The following is a 21,076-nucleotide window of genomic DNA, read 5'->3' as shown; positions in this document are numbered from 1 at the left end:
GAAGTCTTCCCCCCTTTATTCTGGGGATTTGGATAAAAAGTTGGCAAGTGGATAGTTTGGTTAAGAGCCACACTGGAGACCACTTTTGGCATAAATGAAGGGTTTGTTCTTAAGGAAACCCTGTCTTGGTGGAAAATGATGAAAGGCTCCACTGCCATTAGTGCCTGTAACTCTGAGACTTTTCGTGCTGAGGTTATTGCCAGAAGCAGAGCAGTTTTCCATGACACATATTTTAATTCTGCTGAAATGACTGGCTCAAAAGGAGGTAAAGTTAGTTTTTCCAAGACAAAATTAAGTTCCCAAGTTGGTGTTGGTGCTCTCCGGGGCGGTCTTATGTTTTTAGCCCCTCTGAGGTACTGTTTTAGCAATGGATGAGAGAAAATAGGAGGATCTGTGTTTTAATGAGCTGAGATGGTAGAGGCGTGGATCTTAATGGATGAAAAGGATAGGCCTTTGTCCAGCATCTCAGTTAAGTATTGTAATATCTGAGGAATATTTGGGACAAGAGGGTCCAAAGCTTTGAGCCTGGTTCCAGGCACAGAATCTCTTCCAGTTTTCTGAATAGGATTTCCTGGTGATAGGCCTCCTGGCCTCCAAAATGACATCCATAACAGCTTTAGAATGAGGTGGTGTCTGCTTGACTAAGGAATCTGCCATGCAGCCAGGTTTAAGGTTTTGAGCTGGCTGTGCAGGATCTGATTGTTTTGTTGAGTCAGAAGATGCGGAATTTGAGGTAAAATCCATGGTGGGCCTTGAGCTAAGTTCTTTAAGATTGGGTACCAGTGCTGGCATGGCCAGTCTGGGGCAATCAGGATCATTTTTGGCTTTTCTTGTCTGGCTTTTAGGAGTACCTTTGAAAGGAGAGGCAGTGGTGGGAAGGCATAAACTTTTAGGCTTTTCCAGCTGAACGAGACAGCATCCACTTTCCATGCTTGTGTGTGGTAAGTCCTTGTGCAGAAATTCTGTAGTTGGCAATTCATTGGGGGAGGCAAAAAGATCTATGTCTGGGCTCCCCCATTTTTGTGTTATCATGCTGAATACTTGTGGATTTAATTTCCACTCGTAAGGATCCATAATGTTTCTGCTTAAGTCATCTGCTAGAGTATTTTTCTTTCCTGGCAGGAATTGTGCTTGCAGTTGAACTTGATAGGTTAGAGCTGTGTTCCACAAGGTCATGGCTTGTCTGCAGAGGGGATAAGAATGAGTGCCCCCTTGCTTGTTTATGTATCACATAACTGTGGTATTGTCTGTCTTTAGTAATAGTTGTCCTGGATGCAGAAGGTCCTTGAAAGCTGTTAGGGCATTTTGTACAGCTAGCATCTCTTTTTGATTGATGTGAAGATGCATTTGGTCTGCGGCCCACTTGCCCGGAATACATTTTCCTGCCATGTGTGCTCCCCAGGCGTAATCAGAAGCATCTGTCATTAGAGTCTGCCTGGCTGTGGGTAGAGTGAAAGGCTGTCCCTTGTTGAGGTGACATGCCTGTGCCCACCATCAAAACTCCTGTTGTAGGCAGGGAATAAGTGGTATTACTGCTTCCAAACTGTGACAGCGTTGAGTCCAAACACTTTTTAGGTACCATTGTAATTTCCTCATATGCAGTCTGGCATATGGTATTAGTAGTATGCAGGATGCCATGAACCCCAAGGCCTGCAGAATTTGTCTTGCAGGGAGTTGGGTTTTTGTTGCCATCAATTAAAAGTACTGAGTTAGTTGTCTTTGCTTCTCTGGCGTGAGATAAGCCATCTGGGTTGTTGTATTTAAGCTGGCACCCAGGAATATTATCTCTTGTCAGGGCACAAGTTTTGACTTCTTTTCGTTTACTGTGTACCCTAGGCAAATTAGCAATCTTTTTACAAACACCAGATGCTTTAGAAGAATGTCCTTGCTCTCTGCTTGAATAAGGCAGTCGTCCAAGTATGGATATATTTGAATTCCTTTTGTCTGCAAAATGCAATTACTGGTGCCAGGCATTTTGTGAAGACCCTGGGTGCAGAAGATAAGCCAAAGGGCAGTGCAGAGAAAGTACAGTTTTGTACCTACCATAAATGTAGATGTCCGATAGATATGCAACTGCAGTCATAACATATGGGTTGTCCTGCCTCAGGCAGCCCTCGGTCGGCCGGATTCCAAAGTCTGGGTCCGACGTCGGCTGATGTTGCATTTCTCTCCGACATCAGTGCGGCTGGAGTATATAAGCATCAGCCGACGCCATTTTCTTCAGTGTTTCTTGCCCCAGATGCCAGGTGCCCTCCAAGGAAGGCTGTAATCAAACTGGAAGACAAAAACAGGATTCCAGACAAATAAGAAGCAACAAACAGATACACCATAACAGATATCCCCAGCTAAGAGAAACAGGGATAGGAGTGGACCCAAGGCATAGAGGGGTATGGAGGGAGGGAAAATCCGACTGCAGTTGCATATCTATCGGACATCTACATTTATGGTAGGTACAAAACTGTACTATGTCCTTCAAGAATGCAACTGCAGTCATAACATATGGGTAGAATACCATAGCTTAGCTGGGGGAGGAGGAATGCTCTAGGAAAGAGATGGTGTGGCAATCAAACCCTGCAGGACTGCCGAAGCAAAGCCTGCTCTGGATCTGGAGTATAAAGGGAGATTGTAGTGTTTGGAGAATGTATGCAGGCTCCATGTAGCAGCTTCTAGAATGTCTTTTGTAGGCACCCCTCTTAAGAATGCTGTAGAGGTTGCTGTAGCTCTGGTGGAGTGTGGTCTGACAATGGCTGGAACATTCTTCCCATGGAAGGAATAACAAAATCTGATGCAATGTCCAATCCATTTTGAAATAGTCTGTTTGGAAATTGCTTTTCCTTGTACTCCCGGGGCGTAAGCTACAAAAAGCTGATCAGACTTCCTACAGGTCTTGGTTCTGTCTAGGTAGTAGCGAAGTTGTCTGTGAATGTCCAAGGTATGCAACAGTCTTTCCCCTTTGCTCTCAGGATTGGGGAAGAAAGTAGGCAGGTGAATAGCTTGATTTAAAGAAACCCTGGATACCACCTTTGGCATAAAAGTAGGGCTGGTTCTTAAGGAGACCCTGTCTCTGTGAAAGGTTATGAACGGTGGTATTGCCATTAGGGCCTGTAGTTCCGAAACCCTTCTTGCTGAGGTGATTGCCAACAGGAAAGCTGTCTTCCATGAGAGAAATTGTAAGTCCACTGAAGCTGCTGGCTCAAAGGGAGGTAGAGTCAGTTTTTCTAGGACAAAGTTGAGGTCCCAAGCTGGCACTGGAGCCTTTCTTGGTGGCTTAATGTTCTTGATTCCCCTGAAGAATTGCCTTAACAAAGGATGTGAAAACACAGGAGGATCAGTGTTATATCTAGCTGAAATAGCTGAAGCATGTATCTTTATGGAACAATAGGAGAGTCCATTCTGTAGCATATCTGCCAAATATTCTAGGACGAGTGGGATGTTCAATAATGATGCATCATGTCCCTTGCTGGTATTCCAAATGCTGAATCTCTTCCATTTTGCTAAGTAAACCTTTCTGGTGGATGGTCTTCGAGCTTCTGTTAATATCCGCTGAACTTCCTTGGAGAGAGATAGATTGAGGTTATTCATGGAATCTCCCAGGCTGTTAACTGCAGCATCTGAAGGTTTGGATGCAGTGTTTTGAAGTTGTGTTGAGTCAAAAGTAGGGGCCATTGGGGAAGGGCCCACTTTTTGTGACATATGCTCCGTAGTAGAGGATACCAGTGTTGTCTTGGCCAGTCTGGAGCTATTAGGATCCCCTTGGGCCTCTCTGCTTTGATCTTTAGTAATACTGTGGTCATCAGTGGCAGGGTGGAAATGCATAGATTTTAGGGAGTTCCAGTTGAATGAAAGAGCATCTATTTTCCAAGCTTGTGGATGATATGTCCTTGAACACAATTTTGTATAATGATGTTTGAGGTCGGAGGCAATTAGGTCTATTTCTGGCCTGCCCATGTCAGGTGAGTTGTGTGAAGATTTGGATGTAACCTCCACTCGTGTGGATCTATGAAATTCCTGCTTAGGCTGTCCGCCAGCACACTGTCTTTGCCTGGAACAAACTGGGATTGCAACTGTATGTTTAGGCTCAGTGATTTTTCCCAAAGATTCATTGTCAGTCTGCAAAGGGGTAAGAATGGGTGCCCCTTGCTTGTTTATGTACCACATCACAGTGGTGTTGTCTGTCCGTATCAGTAGATGGCCTTGCTGAAGTTGTTGTCGAAAGGCCTCGATGGCATGCATTACTGCCAGCATTTCCTTTTGGTTTATATGCAGATGTGTTTCCTTTGGAGACCATTGTCCTTGTATACATCTGCCCTCCATGTGCGCCCCCCATCCAAGGTCTGAGGCATCCGTGGTCATGGTCTGTGTTATTTGAGGTTTTTTGAATGACATACCTGTGTTTGCCTGGCTTACCGAGGCCCACCATAAGAATTCCTTTTGTAGGCATGGAATGAGCGGTATGGTTGTCTCTAGGTTGTTGCTGTGCTGAGACCATAGGCTTTTTAGGTACCATTGAAGCTTTCTCATATGTAGTCTTGCTAATGGAACCAGGAGAATGCAGGATGCCATGTAACCCAGGGCCTGTAGGAATTTCCTTGCAGTCATCTGGGTGAGTTTTGCCAAACCTTTGAAATAATGAGTTAACTTCTCTTGCTTGTCTTCTGTCAGGTAAGCCATTTGAGAGGCTGTGTCTAGATTGGCTCCTAAGAAGGTTATTTGCTGGGATGGCTGAAGTCTTGACTTTTGGAAGTTGACTGTGTATCCCAGAGCCTGTAGCAATTGTATGACATAGTTCAAGTTTTTGTCAAAATCAATTTGTCGTCCGCTTGTATGAGGCAGTCGTCCAGTGCAGGTAAATTTGGATCCCGTGGAGCCTGCAATGAGCAATTACTGAAGCCAGGCATTTTGTGAATACTCTGGGCGCAGTAGATAAGCCAAATGGCAATGCTGAGAATTGATAATGCTCTGGCCCTGCAAGAAATCTGAGGTATCTTCTGCAGCTGTGTCTGATAGGGACATGCAGGTATGCCTCCTTGAGGTCCAGAGTAATCAGCCAAGACCCCTTGCCCAGCATGGGAAGGAGTTGCTGTAGAGTCAGCATTTTGAACTTTGGTACTACGAGAAAGGTGTTTAAAGCGGACAAATCCAGTATTGGTCTCCATTGAGTTTCTTTTCTTGGAACAAGGAACAATCTTGAGTAGAACCCCTGGCCTTGTTCTTGTTGTGGAACTCTTTCTATTGCTTTGATCTGAGCAAGCAGAGAAATTTGCTTGATAGCCTCTGCCCTCTGGTTTTGTGGTAGGTTTGGCATGCCTTGTTTTCTTGGTAAGGTATGGAAGTGGAACCTGTAACCTTGGTCTATAATGTCCAAAATCCATTTGTCCTTTGTCAATTTGTGCCAATTGTCTGAAAACAGAGAGAATTTTCCGCCCAAGGCAGCTTCTTTTTGCTCCTTGGTCAGCGGGAGTAGAGGAAAGTCATTGAGATTGTCCCTGTGGGGCAGGGGAGACCCCTGTGTCACTTCTTTGGTTTGCTGGTTGCCATTGCCGTCCCCTGTAAGAACCTCTGTATTGTCCTCTTCCTCGGCCACGCCTGTTTTTACCCCTTTGAAATCTTTCAGGATTAGGAAATGACCAGTTTTTAGAAAACCAGTTCCTGCTGAATCTGGGTGGCTGAACCTGGAGGAAATCTTTGACCGTCTGAACTGATTTTGCTTTTTCCTCAATGGACTTTAACACATCTTTAGCATTAGCACCAAAAAGCTTGTTCTTTTCCAAGGGTGCATCAAGAAGTTTTGCCTTAACATGATCTGGTAGAGGTTGTTCTTTTAACCATGCATGTCTACGAATGACCGCCCCTGTCATGGCTGCCCTACATGAAGCTTCCAGTGCATCATATCCACACTGCAGAAAGTGATTGCTGACTTGCTGAGAATTATGTACAGCTTCCTGCAAAGACTTCCTGTCTAAAGGTTCAGGAGAGGCCAATGTTTTCTGTAAATCATCTAACAGGTAATCCTGATATTGAAACATATGAAAGAGACAATTCAAAGCTCTCATAGATAAAGTAGTGGAGGTGTAGACCTTTTTCCCCAATTTCTCTAATGACCTAGCTTCCCTGTTGGAAGGCAAAGGGTTTTTGGAGGTGGATGCTGAAACCCCTTTAGGTCCCTGAGAAATAGTTTCTAAATCAACAGCATGGGCCCTAAAGAAATGAGAATGTGTTTCTGGGACCCTATAATATCTGTCTGGCTTGGCTGGAGCAGGAGGAAGAGTATCCGGGGTAACACTGGAATCAGAGTATAGGTCATCCAAAACATCAAGCACAGGAGGTATAGCCAGGGGCCTGTGTTGGGGCATTTAAGGAAGGTTCAAGCTTTCTGGAATCAGAATATTCCTGGCCTTGCCACTTAAAATGTTCCCTCATGGTATGCAGAACTTCCCCAAAGAAATGTCCTCCGGAGGGGATGGAGTCCTCTGCATCCGAGTCCTCATAGGTCTGGAAGAGCTCTTCCTGGCCATCGGAGTGAACAGAGTCCTCAGAATCTTCATCTGAAGGGATAGGGTCAGAGGGCTCAACCCGGGGCCTCTTATCAGGAGGAGGCTGGGATCCTCTCTCAGGATGGGCCTGTGAACCTCTAATCATGGAAATTAAGTCTGCGGCCATAGTCATGATTTGTGTTTCAGGAGAAGGCTGAGGTAAGGCTTTAACAGAAAGGTGCTTGGTCTTGCTGGCTGCCTTAGCACATGTATAGGCCTTGATAGACATGGCCATAGGAGGCCTAGCAGCTCCACGTGCAGGAGTGACCTTATCTACAGCAATGGTCTCGGGCATTTCCTCGGTTTCAGTATCCGGAGGAAAATCTATAACTGGCGTCGGTATGGCCTCCGGTATCGGAAATGCGGTGTCTTCGGTTCGGGGCGGTGAAATAACCGTCTCAGGGGGAACCGGAGCACTCGCGGTAGGTTTTGGCGTGGAGTCGGTGGCAGATGCGGGCCGAGGATGTCGGTCCCGGTCTTTTCGTTTCTTAGGAGTCTGCGATGTCGGAAGTTCCGACGGCATTGTATAAGCAAATTTATCGCCGAAAAAGTCTTCAGCGAACTCCGCCCAGCGCCTGAGAGTGCGCTTATTGAAGCGAGCACAGGCCGAGACGTCGTGGTCTGGGTCAAGGCAAGGAAGACACTAAGAGTGGAAATCCTTATGAGGTATTTGTTTACCACAAGACAGACAATTGTTAACTTTTTCAGTAATTTCTGACATCGGCTGAGGCAAGAAATGGTCCCCAACGGGGTACTTAGCTTTTTTGATGACTTCGGATCGAAGAATACAGGAGCTGACTGACCGGCACTTGCGAACTGCTTCTGCTTCGTGCAGCGCGCGGCAAGAAAGACTGAAGAAAATGGCATCGGCTGATGCTTATATACTCCAGCCGCACTGACGTCGGAGAGAAATGCGACATCAGCCGTCGTTGGACCCAGACTTTGGAATCCGGCCGACCGAGGGCTGCCTGAGGCAGGACAACCCATATGTTATGACTGCAGTTGCATTCTTGAAGGACATCTGGTAATGCATTGAACCAGCTATGAATCTGAGGTATCTTCTGCAATTTTGTCTGATAGGGACATGCAGGTATGCCTCTTTGAGGTCCAAAGTAACAAGCCAAGCCTTCTTGCCCAGCATGGGAAGAAGCTGCTGAAGAGTCAACATTTTGAATTTCGGAACATCCAGGTAAGTATTTAGAGTAGAAAGGTCCAGTATGGGTCTCCAGGCTTTGTCCTTTCTGGGGACCAGGAAAAGTCTTGAATAAAGTCCTTGTCCGTGTTCCTTTTGTGGCACTTTTTGAATAGCTCTCAAGTGCACGAGGGCTGTAATTTGTTTTTGTGCTTCTGCCCATTGATTTTGTGGCAGGTCTGGCATTCCTTTTAGCCTTGGTAGAGTGTGAAAGTGGAACCTGTAACCTTGAGACACAATATTCGGAACCCATTTGTCTTGGGTGATTATATGCCAATTTTGTGAGAAAAGTGCTAGTTTTCCCCCCTAAGGGAGCTTCCAAAAGGTAAGTGCTTGGCATTTGAAGGGGGGAGTCATTGGGACAGTTTCCTATAAGGTTGTGACTTGTCATCCCCTCCTTTTGGGGTTGAAGCACCCCACTGTCGTGGTCTGTAAGAGCATTGGGGCTGAGATGTGCCTCTAGGAAGTCTGTATCTGCCTCTTTGTGGTCTGTCTGACACTGGAAAGGACCAATTTTTGGAGGGCCAATTTCTGCTAAATCGAGGTGGCTGTACCTGTAAGAAATCCTTCACTGTTTGCATAGATTTTGTCTTATCCTCCATTTTCTTTAAAACCTCTTCCGCCTTAACACCAAATAAAATATCCTGCTGTAAAGGAGCATCCAATAATTTTGCCTTAACATGATCAGGTAAACCTTGTTCTTTTAACCAAGCATGCCTTCGTATCACAGATCCTGTAACTACTGCTCTACAAGAAGCCTCTAATGAATCAAAACCACATTGCAGAGTATGTTTTCCCACTTGTTCAGCTGCATGCAATAAATCCTGCATTTCCTTATAGTTAGGATGTTCTGAACTTGTAAGCATTTTCTGTTTTAACAGAGACATTAAATATTGTTGGTATTTAAACATGTGAAACTGGCAATTTAAAGCCCTCACTGCTAAAGTTGCAGAAGTGTAAACTTTCTTCCCCCATCTGACTAATGCTCTAGAATCCCTGTCAGAGGGAACTGGATTTTTAGCTGTGGAAGCCTTTACCCCTTTGGGACCCTGGGAAATAGTTTCGGGGTCAGCAACAGGGTTTTTATAAAGAAATTTGTGAGAGTCAGGGACTCTGTAGTACCCGTCTGGCTTGACTGGGAGCAGGGGGCAAAGAATCAGGATTTAAACTGGATTCAGAGAACACATCATCCACAATATCCAACACTGGCGGAATAGCTAGGGGCCTGTGCTGAGGCAATAAAAAAGAAAGTCTCTGAGCCTTTTCTTGGACTCTGAGTAATCCTGGCCCTCCCAATGGAAATGTTCCCTCATGGTATGTAAATTTTCCCCAAAAGAGTAATCCTCAGGAGGAGAGGCTGAAGGGATTGATTCTTCAGCATCAGAATCCTCATAGGGGGGTTAAGAGTATCCTTGGTCTGAAGAGGAATCAGAAGAAATGGAAACCTGGTCAGAGGAATCATAGTCTGTATCCTGCCTAGGCCTTTTATCTGGAGGGGGATGGGAACCCCTGATCAGAGTAATTAAGTCTTCGGCCATTTTAAGCACCTGTTTTTTAGGCATGGATGCCTGTCCAGGTGAATGCTGTACTTGCTTCTTTGTCTTTAATGGAGTTTTAGACTTGGCTGTAGATTTAATGATAAGTTGTGAATTCTGAAAACACCCTCAGAAGCAGACGCCTGCTCAGCAGCTCCGGACCCATCTGAGGGGTTAGTTTCCATAGGCCCAATACCTTGAGTTTCCAGAGGCCTAGGCATCTCCACGTGGGAGTCGGAGGCGGCCTGTGGCTCTGCGGTAGCGGATGTCACGGGCTGTGAAAGCGCCTCACTGAGAACCGGCGACTGGCCTAGAAGAGGATTCATCGTCAGTTTTGGGCCTCAGATGCCTGTCCTTATCCTTGTCTTTGCATTTTTTGTGTATTCCGGTCATCGGTTGTTCCAACGGCATAGTATAATTGAACCTTCGACCAAAGTAATGTCGAGCAAAATCAAACTGACGTTTAATAGTGCGCTTGTTAAATCTAGCACAACACCAACAACTAGTGACGTCGTGGTCTGGGCCTAGGCATGGAATACAGTAAGAATGAAAATCCTTATGAGGTATTTGCTTCCCACAAGAAATACAATTATTAACTTTTACTCACATCGGTCTGAGGCAAGAAAAAGTTTCCCCAATGGGGTACTTAGCTTTATTGAAGACTTTGGTTCTGAAATTCGAATTGAAAATCTCAGGAGTCGGCCGACCGGCACTTGCGAACTGCTTTTGCTTCAGGCACCACGCTTCAAGAAAGACAGAAGAAAATGGCATCGGCTGCATCTTATATACCGCTGGCGCACTGACATCAGGGAAGAAGTGACAGCAACCAACACCGTACCAAGACTTTGGAACTCTGGCCGACTGCGGGACCGCCTGACGGCGGGATAACCGTGTAAAGACTGCAGCAGTGAAACACGATGAACATTGTATTTCATTCCATGGTGGGTAGGGATTAATGAGCCAACTACTTTAACTTTAGTATTTATTTTAGTTATTAAATTAATTATTTTTGCCGAGCCTGACATATACTTATTGAGCACCTTAGTGATAATGTGCTTCACTGAGATAACTGATTATGTACTAATCAATAATACTTTATTTTTTAAGGAGGGGATGATTTCAGGTAAAGTCAATGACACCTTTAAATATTTCCTCAAAATAATTTGATATGGACCTTTCTATATTACCGTTAAACATTAATGGTCTAAACAGTCCAAATAAAATATCTAACTTACTAAGATATCTAAACTTAAATAGATCAAAAATATTTTTTTTACAGGAAACACATTTCAAGAGCAATGATAATTTCACATGGAACCCAAGTGAGTTCAAGACCTTAGCATGTTCCAAATTTAAAACAAAGAGGGGGGTAATAATTCTATGGAGAAACAATTTATTAAATCCTGAAATAATAAATATATAGACAATGAGGGCCTTCAGCTATAGTCATTCTGAAGTTTAGTAACAGTGTGTGGACACAAGTAAACCTATATTGGTTTCCGGGTATTGAGATGGGGACAGTCAAAAGGCATTTAGATCAAATTACAAGCATATTTAACGGTAATTTAATAATGGGGGGGGGGGCTTTAATTGTATTACAGATATACTAAGCAACAACACGGACCAAACGAGCAAAATAAGTAAAATAACAGCTCCGGTGCACAAATGAATAATCCACAAAGCTTTATTCCAAACGAAAAATTAAGCGCTTTTCGTCTACTCTGCCAGTTTTGGTAGACTTCATCAGACAAATCAGCTTACAGCTGGAAGGATGTGCGTCAGGGCTGGCAACTTGGCACGTAAAAATCTACTGCCAATCATTAGCGGACCGAAGTTCCACTGTGGCGACTCCTAACTGGGGAAAGCCAAAAGGCACAACAACAACTATAAGCTGATTTGTCTGATGAAGTATACCAAACTGGCAGGGTAGACGAAAAGCACTTCACTTTTCGTTTGGAATAAAGCTTTGTGTATTATTCATTTGTGCACCGGAGCCATTATTTTACTTATTTTACTTGTATTACAGATATGTCTGAAAGTACTAATAAAAAATCTCCACGTCTAACAGCTACTGCAAAATTATTAAAAAAATGGACCGAATCCTTAAAATTAAAAGATACCTTTAATGTTATAGATAGTAATTCCTTGGTATTCTCCCATCAAGATTATAGATATGGTACCCAAACCAGAATTGATAAGATATATATTTCCCAGGATCTTCAAACAAAAATTACTTCCTTTACAATAATTTCTTGCCCCCTCTCAGATCATAATTCTCTAGTTCTAAAAGTGCAAATACATTTTAAATCACTTGCTTTTCTTACTAGAATTCCTTCATATATTACAAAAATTAAAGAATTTAAGCAATGGTTAGTGAATGAACTCAATTTCTTTGTAGATGTAAACTACAACTCGGAAGCGAATATAGTAATGGTATGGGATTCATTAAAAGCTTATATCTATGGAAAAATGATTGCTTGGTATAAAAATAAAATCAAGGAATGGGAATCAGAACTTCAAGAACTACAAAGGAAGCTCACATTATTTAAATCTAAAAAAACCTCCTAATTTATTAGAGAATAAGAAGACAATAGAAGACTTAAATAAAAAACATATTGAAATCTTAAATCACAAAACTAATTTAGCCATGGAGAGGTTAAAAATAAATTCTTATGCCACCTCTCCAAAACACTTACATAACTTATATGTTAAAGTTAAAATGCAATCTAAAGCTAATACTATTGTCAATATACTACATGAAGAAAAAGGTAAGAAAGTTTCAGAAATAGGTGACATTCTAGATGCTTTCAAGTGTAATTTTAAAAATCATTTTAAAAATAACAATAATTTGCCAGAACATCCCCTTTTAGAAAATGTGTTTTCAAATATTAAACCAATCCCTGAAAGTTTACAAAATGAATTCCAAAAATCCATTACTCACAAAGAAGTCATAGATACAATCAAATTAAGTAAAACTAGTAAATCTCCCGGAATGGATGGCTTAATTACAGAAATTTACAAACTATTCCCCAAAAATATAACCTCAATACTACATAAAACATTTACTGAAATTCAAACTCATGCATTAATTCCTCCTTCATGGAGAAACTCCTTAATTATACCCATTTTAAAAGAAAACAAGGATGATGGTCAATGCAGCTCATAAAGGTCAATTTCATGATTAAATAATGATTATAAAATATTTATGTCTATACTGGTTAAAAAAAATAAAGAAAATATATGAATGAAATTATCAACTATGACCAAACTGGGTTTATTCAAAATAGACATCCACATGATAACATTAAAATAATATTGACATTAATTGATTAAACAAAGAAAATATAGAATCCTTAATAATTGGACTACATATTGAGAAAGCTTTCGATTTCTTGAACTGGAATTATTTAATTAAGATCTTAGAAGCTTATAAATTCCCCATCTCCTTCATTACATTTATTAAAAAGGTTTATGAAAACAATTTAACTTATGTTAAATTAGGACCCTTTACCTCAGAAGCTATACAAGTTATGAGAGGTATTAAACAAGGATGCCCTATGTCACCCATTTTATTTGCATTAGCTATAGAACTATTGGCAATATTAATACAAAACAATCCAAAGATAAAAGGAATAAATATATTTGGTCACTATAACTCCAAGATCATGCTCTTGCTGATGACATACTTCTTACACTACTGAATTCAAAAGAAACATTAGTTGAATTAGATAATCTGATAAAGAAATTTCATAAGATCTCAGGACTCCGATTTAATAAACAAAAGTCTAAATACTTATTAAATAAAAAAAGGATTTTCAAATAGATAAGAATCATATCATAGGAGAACATGTCTCAACAATAAAATACTTAGGGATACACTTGTGTGAAAATATTCAAGATATACTGAATATTAATTATAGAAGGATCATAGCTACAAAAGACTCTCTAGTGGATAAATATAATAAGTTATTTACAGTTTTTGAAGTTAGATTACAGTTAATTAAAATGATTGTTCTCCCTAAAATTTTGTATGTTGTACAAGCCACTTTGTTAATTCCTGAGAAAACTCACCTCAAGAAAATAACATCAATTTTGCTAAGATTTCTGTGGTTTCCTAAAAGAAACAAAATTGCATATATACCCATCATATCAGACAATGGGACCAAGGAGGAATAAATTTCCCAGATATTGAATCTTATATAAGAGCAACTTTACTTAAAACTGTGGTTGAATGGATCAATCCAAATTATATGTCTAATTGGAAATTTGTTACATACAACTATAATAATAAATGAAAATAATTTACTTAAAAATTCTACTTTTCTAGACAAGGACAATATATTATGGTACTCACTGGCCTTAAATTATCAATACAATATAACTAAACTAACTAGGACAAATTTAATAAATCATTTATTTGACTCTTTTAGAAATTTATAAACATGAATATGGAATTAAAGCTTTGGTTTGCAACATTAATTCCTTTCAACATTATCAAAATCTTTCCAGATAGAATTCATAGAGATATATCCCTCTCTTGGGAACGGAAAAATCTAATCTGTTGGTTACACTGTCTAAAAAATCAGCAAGTATGGGATTTACAATATATGATGTCAACTTACAAAGTGAATTCTCATGAATGGTTAATGCTTCAGAATAAAATGATGTACTTCAAGGATCTATGTAGGATAATAAATAATAATTCTTTTTCAAATACACCAAATTTTATATCCAGACTGTTTGACATTTTATATAAGACGACATTGGAAAATGGTACTTCATATTTATATAATTTAATAAAAAATTGCAAAACACAACCTAAACCAGCATATTGGCAATATATTACTAAAGGATATATGATTCAGTTAACCTCAGAAAATAAATCTAATTTACTTCTCTCAGTAAAATTAACTTCTTGTTCTCATTATTGGAGAATATTTACCTGGAAATTCCATCATAGATCCTTTTTAACCCCTGATAAAGTTTCAAAAAATCAATCCTTCTAACGATGGGTTACGCTGGAGATGTCAACAGTATAATAAAGCTGATTGGTCTCACGTTTTCTACGACTGTATAAAAATTAAACCCTTTTGGGAGAGTATTAACAATTTCTTGCAGGCAATTTATACAGATAATTTTGTCATGACCAAGGCTTTGTTATTACTGAATATAACTGATAATACTTATTCTTCAAATAAGACTGACCTTCATTTACTTTGGAATATACTAGCTATAGCTAGAAAATGCATAACAAAGAGATGGAATTCTACCACATCTCCTAGGAAAGAAGATTTCATATGTCTATTGAAGAGGACAGCATTAATGGAAATAAAAAACAAAGAATTAAGACTAAAAACCCTTGGAAAAAAGTTCTAACTTTGATTGATACTTTGCAAATGGATCTAACCTTCTCATGAAGCAAGTACTATTTAACTTTAATTAAACTATATCTATGTAATTTATTATCACGCAAGTTTTAAAATGTCAGGCTAAATGTAAATTTGTATATAGTTAATAATTATCTAACTTGATTGTAAACAGTGATAAGTTTTCATTTATGTATTGCAAATTTAAAATAAAAATCATCTGAGTAAAAAAAAAAAAAAAAAAAACTGAGCAAAAAGGAGTGTAAAATATTTGGGAATTGAGGCAGGATGAACAATAAAACATGAACAAATGTGAATAAAACTTAGTAAGGAGTACTTCAGAAGACTTAAATTAATCCTGAATACTGCTTTGACATATAGGAACAAAATCCAAGCTATAAACCAATTTGCTCTTCCTGTCCTAACTTACAATTTTGGAGTGACTGACTGGCCTCAAAATGTGCTGGATAAATTAGACAAGAAAAGAAGGAGGATGATTCATGCTCACCAACTGACTTATAAAAATCAGTGCATAGCAAGATTATATGTTCTCCTTTCTGAAGGAGGGATGTGTGTCCTTGAAATTGATTACATGTATACATCTGCAATCATGGGACTCCACACATCTGCTGACCTCACAAAACCCAAACATAGTGAAAGTTTTGAAACATGAGGAGAATAAATATACGATGACTTCCTTGCTTAGGCTAGCAGAAGCATATTGATGTCAAGCAGGAATAGAAATCAAACCACAAGTAGATAAAAATTACGTAGAAACTGAATGTGATAAAAAAAAAAGAAATAATATAAGGTGAAGGACCAGATGAGAAGGCAAGAAATGTGGAAAAAACATAAATATAGTTGTGAGTATAGAAAACGTCTGGAAGAACCTCATGTGGATCAGGAACGAACGCAGGAATGGTTAAGGAGAGGTGAATTTAAACCAAGAGATGAAAGGTTAATACTGGTGACCCAAGATAGTGGGGCTATATACACGTTGGTTTACAAAGTCCATTGAACACGTGGGAGAAACAGACAAATGTAGGTTTTGTAAAACAGAACTGGAAACAATTGCACACTTCGTTGCTGGTTGTGACATACTAATGGCAGGACGACTGTATACTGAAAGGCATAATAATGTGGCAAGACTGTTGCACTAGGGATTGTGCAAACATTATGGTACTGAAGTGGCTGAAAAACACTGGAAATACGAGCCACAAACCATCACAGAAAATGAACTCTGGATCACCTATTACCACAATTCTGAAGAAAAACCAGATATAGTGTCCCAGGAAAAGAAGACAAAAGTAGCACTGATCACTGAAATCGCCACACCGAGTGACTATAGTGTCCTGTGTACAGACAGACAGACACAAAGTCAAAAAATATCAGGATTTGCAAGCAGAAAGGAAAGCAACATGGAAGAAAGATACCCAGACAGTTCCAACAGTAGTAGGAGCAATGGGTCTTACAAAAAAAGAGTCTACAATCCTATTTAAATATGCTACCAATACATATAACTCCATATGAATTGCAGGAGGTGGTATTACTGGGCATATTGTGGGTGCTGCAAAGAGCACTTTTGGCTGACATCAGACAGTGAAGCAACACTAATTTCATGAACTTGAATCGTACTTTGACTTAGGAATGGGGTCCATTCCCATCAAGGTATTAGAAACCCATAAGATTTAGAGAAATTAATAAGAGATTCTATAGGAATGAAGTGCAGTAATTGGTTCTCTGACAGAGGAGCTGATGCATGAACAGACTGCCAAATTACATTGAAGCAGTAGTTTAGATATTTTTAAAAACAGCATGGATACTTATTATGGGAACACGTGTTTTGGTATATCGGCAAGCTAGAAGGACATTAATGCCAGTGCTTGAAATATTTGTATGTATACATGTATTTATGGTCTGAATAGGCAGGGCAGCTAGGAGCCAGTCATTCATTTGGGCAGTCTTGGGTAGGCTGCTACCACTGAACTGCATCTGGTAAACACCACAGGGGTTGGGTAAGAGCAAACAGTAGAGTTGAGAAATTAAAGTGACTGTTTCCAGTTCAGAAGCACATAAACCTCCCAAATGCCTTTGTGATATAAATGTGGATGTACACATCTTGGCAATTCATGCAGCACATCCAGTCTCCTCCTTAAAGACAGTGAAAACCTGTCTGCGCCCAGCCAATATGAAAGATTTCTTTGGGTTAAGGGGTGTTTAGGTTACTTAGATCCAAAATTGTTCTGAAGGCCTAGGATCTTTTTGTCATGAGAAGAACCTCAAGTGATATACAGACTGTTATTGGACTGGTATAGCCTCCTAGATAGTACTTTTATTTAGGTGGTTTAATCTCTATTCTACTGTTACTTTCTTCTCACAGCGTGGGATCTCTGGTGGGGAGGGGAGAAGAATGGAGAAACAGGACCCATGAGGAAGGGAAGGGAATTTTTTAACTCTTGGATATTACTGTTAATCAGTCTATTAAACAATTAAGGATCATCAAGCTGACAGATGACACCCCCCAAACAAATGCTACCAGAAGGCAACAGTTGGGCAAGGCTACACAGCAGCTGCTGTCCAGCCATAGGATGCTTGCAACTCCTGTCAGCAAACCCTCTCTCTCTGGTCTGTGACCTCTGAAAACAGCCCAGAAAGTGCTGCCTTTGTAGCAGGTACTCCTGTCTGAACCACATTTAGCTAGGGTTCCTAGGTAAATCACCCAAGTGTCCTAATAACACCAACAGGCATGGCTACCTTTTTTCCTTTCTCTGCATTTTCCATATGTGCCCTCATTTAACCTTTCTGACTGCACCCTCAGAAAAGTCTTCATCATTGTCTTGTACTCTGTGACCACAGTAACAGACTGGCTAGTGAATAAGTTCAATGATCTGAAACAGTGGTCTGGACTGCAGAATGCATTCAACCTCAGACTTGAACATAAAGGATAGACTGCTTTGCCTCACAAAAGTGTGACCAACAATTCCCGGCAACCTGGAAACTCTGATATGAGTGGTAGTAGTAAATGAAGATGGACACTCCAACACGAGGTTTTTTACTAAAGGAAAACAGCTTCATAAAACATCTAATTTGTTACCTCTGTATTTTTTTCTATTTCTTTGCTTTTCACAATCTCTATCATTTTCTCTTACATTCTGAGAGAGTTACAAGGCAGATCCAAACTAGGGGATGGATGAGTTCAGACCAGAGGTTGTGCCTATGGGATAGCACAGAGCAGCCTTCAAAACAATGTAAAATTAATTTGTTCTTTCTAACTCTAATGTTTAGGGATTAAATAAACCACACATTTCAAATTTTTCTTTAACTGTTTCTACCCAAGAATAAAACACACAAGGAGTCCCCTTCTAAAAGACTTGCTCTCAGTTTAAGTCACTTACTCTGGTATAAGCCTGTTTTATAGACTGGCCTTACACTGGAGTAAATGGGTCTGTATTATCTTATCGAAGAGGTATTACAGTGAATGCCCCTCCATCGACCCCTAAACAATGAACAGCCAAGTTCTGCGAACAGCCGATTCAGCAATTTTTTTCCCTAGGGAAAATAATCACTGATCTGGCCAGAAACAAAAGATCACTACAAACAGATAACAGTGGGGGGCGTTGCCCCCCCCCACATCCCCTAACTAAATATACCAACTCCGAGATCGCACTACATTGTGGAAAGGGGCAAATTCATATTGATGGCCATGCAATTTTTTCCGGGGGGGGGGGGGGTCGCTGAATCGGCCATTCGTGGAACTGGCGGTTTGTTGTTTAATGGTCGATGAAGAGGCATTCGCTGTAATGCCCATTCGATAATATAATATAGACCTGCAGTAAATCACTTACACAAGAATAAGTCTTTTGGAGTTTAGCCGGAGTACACTTATCCTGAGATGGAATTCTATGTCTACGCTTAGTACACTTTTTAAATGCTCTACCATACATTAACTATAAAGCAGCTTTCAATACCAAGCAAACAAAATAATTAATATATTTTAAAAACAGCCTGAAAATATCCCAAGAATCATACAATGACATTAATCACTTTGGCAGAAGACACAACACTAAACAGCTAAACATTGTACAAGTGAAATACATTTCTTTAATATTTAAATACATTCAAATAAATAAATTAAATAAATAAATAAAGCAGCTTCAGAGCAGGATAACAACAAAAATGTAAATAAGTCTTATGAAAGGGAAAAAACACTACCTAAGGCCCAATGGAAGGCTTAGATTCAGACAATTTAATGCAGGATAGTTTGCTTACAGGAGAGAATGAAATATGAGAAATGTACCTTATTGGCAGCATTCAATTATCCTAACGGATCTTGGTCAGAAACATCTCTAAAAACTTTGTTCCATTCTGAGTGAAACCACACCCAGTGCTGACAGGGGTCACATTCATGAAACAGAGATTGCTCTGTACTGGAAAGTCAGTGTTAGTTCATCTGGGGTACCACCTGGAATATTAGTCTCAAGTCTGTTCCAATCAGTTTTAGCTAAGGAGTTTGTTTACTGACATTATTAAAACCACTTCAATAAGGACTGGACAGTGGTCTACTTATTGGGACCCTTGTACAGACTCAGGGGAAGAGGCCAATGACCTCTTGCAAGATGCACACTGGATGGAAGGTATAAGCATGACTAGGAATCATCAGAAAAAAATCCAGTGTGAGTGCTTCCTTTATTTCCTTGGTTATTCCAGGAAACAGAATTTAGATGCACAAGACCTACTTTTCCTGATTTTCTTTCCAGTTCAAAAATATTCCCACCGTATTTTCCTATGGACTTCCTTTTTTACTAAGAGACCTCCCTTCCACTGCTGCAAAAGTATGAGCCAGGGCCACAATACATCACTTAGGTAAAAATGTGGTTCTGTTAGTGACGCCTGCACACTCAAAGTTATAGATATTTTAAAGAATATATGAGAATAACTTGCAAGTAAAACAATTTCCTGTGACAAACAAATAAAAACAGGTAAATAATGATCCAACTCTGATAATTCTGAAGTAAAAAAATATAATGGTGGGAGAATGCTTTCTTTTTTTTAGAGTCAAACAAGTTTATAGAAGGCAGTGCACACCACACTCGGGTAAATACCACAGACATGGTTCAGTGGAATACCACTCCATGGCAGTCAGAATTTAAAAATGCAAAGACCCACTGACCAAGAACCACCTCAACAAAAATTTCAAAAATTAGATGCAGATCTGCCAAGGATAAGTTATGATATAACCACGCATAAATCAATAGAAATGGTATGGTAGAGTTTTGTCTTCTGCCTGAAGTTACTAAGATTAGCATATCAAAAATGACTTCTAGTTTTCATCTGTTAACCTTAAATTCAGCTTCTGCTCAGTTTAATACTGTGGTTAAGAAATAAACCTAAAAACATTCATAAGAATCATTACCTTGAGATTGCAATAACAACTCTGACAGCACATCGGAACCTCGTGAATGCACGTGGACGGTGGGATGACCTTGGAAGATCCGAAGGTGAAGGATAAACACCCATTCGAGCAATCAGTGACAGTGTTGCCTTCTCGCACTCTTGGAACCCGCCAAGGAGTAATAACAAGTATTTCTTCTGGTAGACAAGGGCTTTCCTGAAACTCTCTGCTCGCAGATACCTCCGGTATAGTTTAAGCATCTACACAAAAGGAGAAAGATGTTTGATGCCATTTCTAACACTAGTATAAAAGAAGATATTTTATGCATGTAACAATGCACACAATCAGAAATACCACAAGAAACCGCAACAGAAAGTAGTGCACCCACTGTATTTTGGGGATTCTTACATCACACTGTCACTTCCTGATGCTATGAGTGCCTATTACTAAGGCTGCAAGTTTGAGACACTGACAAATAAGTCAGGTCAAAAATCTGTCAGGCAAGTAAAGGAACCAATACTGTACTTGATAAGAAGTTTATTCAGATGTTTCCCATATGAACTTAGTGTTGTAAAGTACAACTGCTCCACTGGTGCCATCATATATCCAGAAGCTCCCAGTTAATTTACAGAACCATGTCATTCAGTAAGTAAGGCAGAGCTGTATATCAAATCACTGGAATATAAAAGAATGGTCAACATATTCATACAATCTGCAATTTAAAAATACACAGGCTAATTGTCCAAAATACAGTGCTGCTTTTCCATGGCTGAATTCCAGCATTAAGGATATAGTTATTTATTATTACACCTCACTGTTTGGTTTTGGTTAGGTTTTCTACTTGTTTTGTTAAAGTAGAATGCATATGAGCAGTTTAGCAACTGTACCACATTATGGCTCACACTTTGTTTTTACTAAACAAAATAACATGTCACCTTAAGTATTCTAATTTTTCTGCAAGATATGGGTTCCTACTCCACATGCTCCTCCAAGAATTCTCTTCCTCCTCATGATTCTTAGGTATCTGTTAGCAACTATTCTGTTGTTCTCCTTAAACC

At 39.9% G+C, this 21,076-nt stretch overlaps 1 protein-coding gene across 1 annotated transcript in view; it reads right to left on the bottom strand.

The window, feature by feature from the left end:
- The window catches only part of PCNT (pericentrin), a gene marked incomplete in the record, with an annotated part of 2,997,294 nt that overhangs the window by 266,261 nt on the left and 2,709,957 nt on the right, over positions 1-21,076 (bottom strand). The window contains 1 exon segment of the mRNA XM_044060288.1: positions 20,040-20,278. Coding sequence (XP_043916223.1) covers positions 20,040-20,278 — 239 coding nt within the window.

This window comes from Protopterus annectens, chromosome 2.part0, assembly GCF_019279795.1.
Source record: "Protopterus annectens isolate FY-2018-M chromosome 2.part0, PAN1.0, whole genome shotgun sequence".
In the NCBI taxonomy this organism is placed as follows: Eukaryota; Metazoa; Chordata; order Ceratodontiformes; family Protopteridae; genus Protopterus; species Protopterus annectens.
Note: the sequence above shows the minus strand (reverse complement) of the source record. Positions and strands in the feature narration are given on the sequence as shown.